At 37.6% G+C, this 3,811-nt stretch overlaps 1 protein-coding gene across 1 annotated transcript; it reads right to left on the bottom strand.

The window, feature by feature from the left end:
- Positions 1 to 398: 398 nt before the first annotated feature.
- Positions 399 to 2,291, bottom strand: LOC139431989 (uncharacterized). The gene has a single exon (XM_071200316.1). The coding sequence runs from the start codon at positions 2,289 to 2,291 to the stop codon at positions 399 to 401; it is 1,893 nt and encodes a 630-aa protein (XP_071056417.1).
- Positions 2,292 to 3,811: the final 1,520 nt, after the last annotated feature.

The raw sequence follows: 3,811 nt of genomic DNA, 5'->3' as shown, positions 1-3,811 counted from the left end.
CTTTATTGAGTGTTAAATCACTCTCCCGCATCAGCAAAACTTCAATAATCCTAGAAATTTCCCGTTTTATTCCCATTCTAAATTGCGTCAATAGAATATTGTTATGTTTTTTAATTATACACTCCCGTTCCGCCTGTGAAGCGTCAATTAAATCCTCTTCTAATACGTCCTGTCCAATTAATTTTAGTCGCGTGAGAAATTGACTGATAGTTTCGTTATGGCCCTGTATACATCTTGTTTCGTAGCTCAAGTTGGTTAGGTTCTTTTTAAACACTCCCTTTCGTTTTTTTGACTTTATTAATCGTTAATAAAATAAAGATACACTTCTAAAAACACTGCTCAGCTCTACGCTTATTATATATATCTGCTATATGAACAACACACACACGGAATATATCTCACGCACGCGTCGCCCAGCGGCACGGTGGGTTGCCTAAACGCTCGGCGCTTCTAAACGCTGTTCTAGTTTCAGGTAAGTTTGCCATTTTTAATTGAACATGTTTCGGCGAGTATTTATAACATACAATGCAACTTTGTAGGACACGTCTAACGGTATTCCTCCCAGATATTGGCCAAAAGGACTGTCGAATAGCAGCCAAAGTGGTTGACGCTCCTGCATGAAAATGCCTATTGTGCTCTTGACAGACAATTAATCTCGTTAATGGGCAGTCTTTTGGTAAAAGTATTGGATGCTTAAAATCATACGGTATGTCAGCATTTTTTAATCTACCACCAACGCGTAATATGTTATTGGAATCAAGAAAAGGTGACAATGACCTTAATTTACTCGACGTGGACAATCCACCCTTTGTGTTCAGTTCATTTATATCGGAGCTAAACTCACGCTGTGCCAACAATATAATTTTTATAAATGCTTTATTTATTTCATCAGAATCTAGGGGTCCAAATTTTCTAACATTACATGGCTGTGATGCGTTTTGTTTAAATCTCATTACGTATGCCATCACTCTTTTTAATTTGTTGAGTGATGAAAACTTAGTCAACAAATCATCTGTTCGTTCACAAGTAAGTGTAACTGCTTGCCTCCTTTCTTCTTTAGTTTCGGTTGTATCAACATCATAATCTACCTTCCAGGTTTCAGGAGAATCATACAGGAATTTTGGACCACTCCACCATATAGATTCATTTAATTTGGTTATGTCATTAATGCGTGTTGGAATATCGGCAGGATTTTCTCTTCCTGCGACATGGTACCAATCAGTAATCTTGCTGAGGGCTTGTATCTTGGCCACTCTATTCGCAACAAATACCTTCCACCTTGTCGGATTTCCGTTAAGCCAGTTTAGTACTATTGTAGAATCAGTGAAATAAAATAGTTTGGAAATGTTATAGTCTAGATCATTTTTTATACGGTTTACCAATTTGACTAATAGTAATGCACCGCATAATTCCAAACGTGGGATTGAAATTTTTTTCAATGGTGCTACTCTCGTTTTAGAACAGAGTAGAGAAATCTTTATGCTACCATCATCCGTAACGCATCTCACATAAACGGCCGCTGCATATGCTTTCTCGCTGCTATCGCAAAATGCATAAAGTTGAACATCCACAGGCTTGTTCACAAGTACTCGTCGAGGAATGGAAATTTCCGAGACGGAAAGCAATTGCTCCTTTAAACGGTTCCAAGCCTCAACAATAAACTGCGGTAAATCGTCATCCCAGTCCAACCTCATTATCCACAGTTGCTGTACAAATACCTTTGTTTGAGTCGTAATAGGTGTTACCAATCCCAAAGGATCAAATATTTTGGAAACACTTGCTAGAATAGTTCTCTTTGTCACTCTTTCAGTTGGTTTGATACTTGCGTTAATAATAAATCGTAGAGTGTCATCTGATGAAGACCAAATAACACCTAAAGTTTTGTTATCTGTCTCGTCTTTAATTAAATGTTTATCATTAGCATTTGTATTTGTACATTTCTTTAAGATCTCCATACAATTGCTCCCCCATTTTCTTAAATTGAACCCTCCACTGGTTAGTATTTTGGATATTTCTTCTTGAAGCTCTAAACCGTCTTCTAATGTGTCACAACCTGTGATAAGATCATCCACGTACATATCCTTTATTATTGCTCTTGCTGCCAAAGAATGCTTATTCAAGTCTGAGTTAGCCAAGTCTGTCAAACACCTAGTAGTTAAGAATGTTGCTGGTGCAGTTCCGTAAGTAACAGTACATAATTTGTATACTCCAATTTTGTCCGTAGGTTCGTTTCTCCAAAGGATGCGCTGAAAATCGCAATGATTCTCACAAATTCGTACCTGGCGAAACATTTTCTCGATGTCAGCAATCAAAGCTATTTTGTGTTTTCTAAATCGTAACAATATCGAAAATAACTCGCTCTGTATTGTGGGTCCTACCAATAACGTTTCGTTTAATTATAATTTACCTGGAGTTTTTGAAGAGGCGTCGAATACAACTCTAAGTTTAGTTGTGGAGTTGGATGTTTTAAAAACCGGGTGATGGGGAATGTAATACGAATTTTCTCCTTTAAGCTCCTCCTAATTGTCACTATTTAAATTAGTAATTCTACTCATATGCCCCAACCTTTCATATTCTCCCATAAACCGTTTGTATTCTTCCTTCAGAATAGCATTGCGACCCAATCTTTTCTCCAAGCCTTGGAATCTATTTAAGGTTTCTGCTAGGTTGTTTCCCAACTGTTCCATCTTTTCGTTAAAGGGCAATCGCACCGTATAACGTCCATTTTCATCTCTTGTGGTAGATTCAACAAATTTTTGTTCGCATTACTCCTCTTCTAAAGACAGCACTCGTTCAGAAGGACATTCATCTAAACTCCAAAATCGTTGCAACTGATTATGCAAGTCTACCGGGTTACTTACACTTAAATGGCAAGTGTTCATTGTTTCGCGGTCTAGGTGTAATCGGCCAGTTATCAACCACCCAAACCTGGTTTCTCTTAATACAGGACTGTTCCTTCCCAGAGTTATCTTCCCATTAAGAAGTAGCTCATAGAAAATCTCAGCACCAATCAGCAAATCGATATCACCTGGTGTATGCCAATTTCGATCAGCTAATTTCACACCCTTAGGAATTTTTAGATCTTGTTCATTTAGCTTTATGGTAGGAATTTTTTCAGTGATACGATTCAATATCAAAAACTGCAGGTTCACTTGATAACTAGTGTATTTTGCTTGTACGGTCAAGTTTGTTTGTTTGGATACCTGAGAGGTAACTCCATTCACACTGGCTATTGTTATTGGGTCTATGGTTGTCTCAGTGACGTTCAGTTTTCTCGTGAATGCCTTCGTAACATAATTGGTATCGCTTCCGTTGTCAATAAGTGCACGTGCTTCAACCAATTCATTTCCGTTTTTTATATAGACCGTGGCAGTCGATAAAATGACATAAGTTCCTCTGTTAACAGCATGAGAGGTAACGGCTGTCCTTGGGGCTTCACTGTTCTCATTTTCCAAATGGAGTAAGGTGTGATGTCGCTTACTACATTTGAAGCAATTTCGCTTCGATTTGCATTGCTGTACAGTATGATTTAAGTTTAAACAATTTGTACACAGTTTTAAGTTTAAACAATTTGTACACAGTTTTAAATCCTTTGCTAATCGTATTCTATCAATAATAGCCCTCTTAAGGAAAATTTCGCATTGAAAAATGCTATGGGAGGCCTTGCATTGAACGCAACTAATTTTCGTAGCTGTGACGTTTGTTATCGCACGTTTGTAGGGTTTGGAATAGTCCTTGTCTAAAGTTTTATTCGACTGAGCAATAGTTTCCAAAATTTGGCATCGATTTTTGATAAAATCCGTAAATTCGT

This window comes from Onthophagus taurus, chromosome 11, assembly GCF_036711975.1.
Source record: "Onthophagus taurus isolate NC chromosome 11, IU_Otau_3.0, whole genome shotgun sequence".
Taxonomy (NCBI): Eukaryota; Metazoa; Arthropoda; class Insecta; order Coleoptera; family Scarabaeidae; genus Onthophagus; species Onthophagus taurus.
This window is presented reverse-complemented; position numbering and strand designations above follow the sequence as displayed.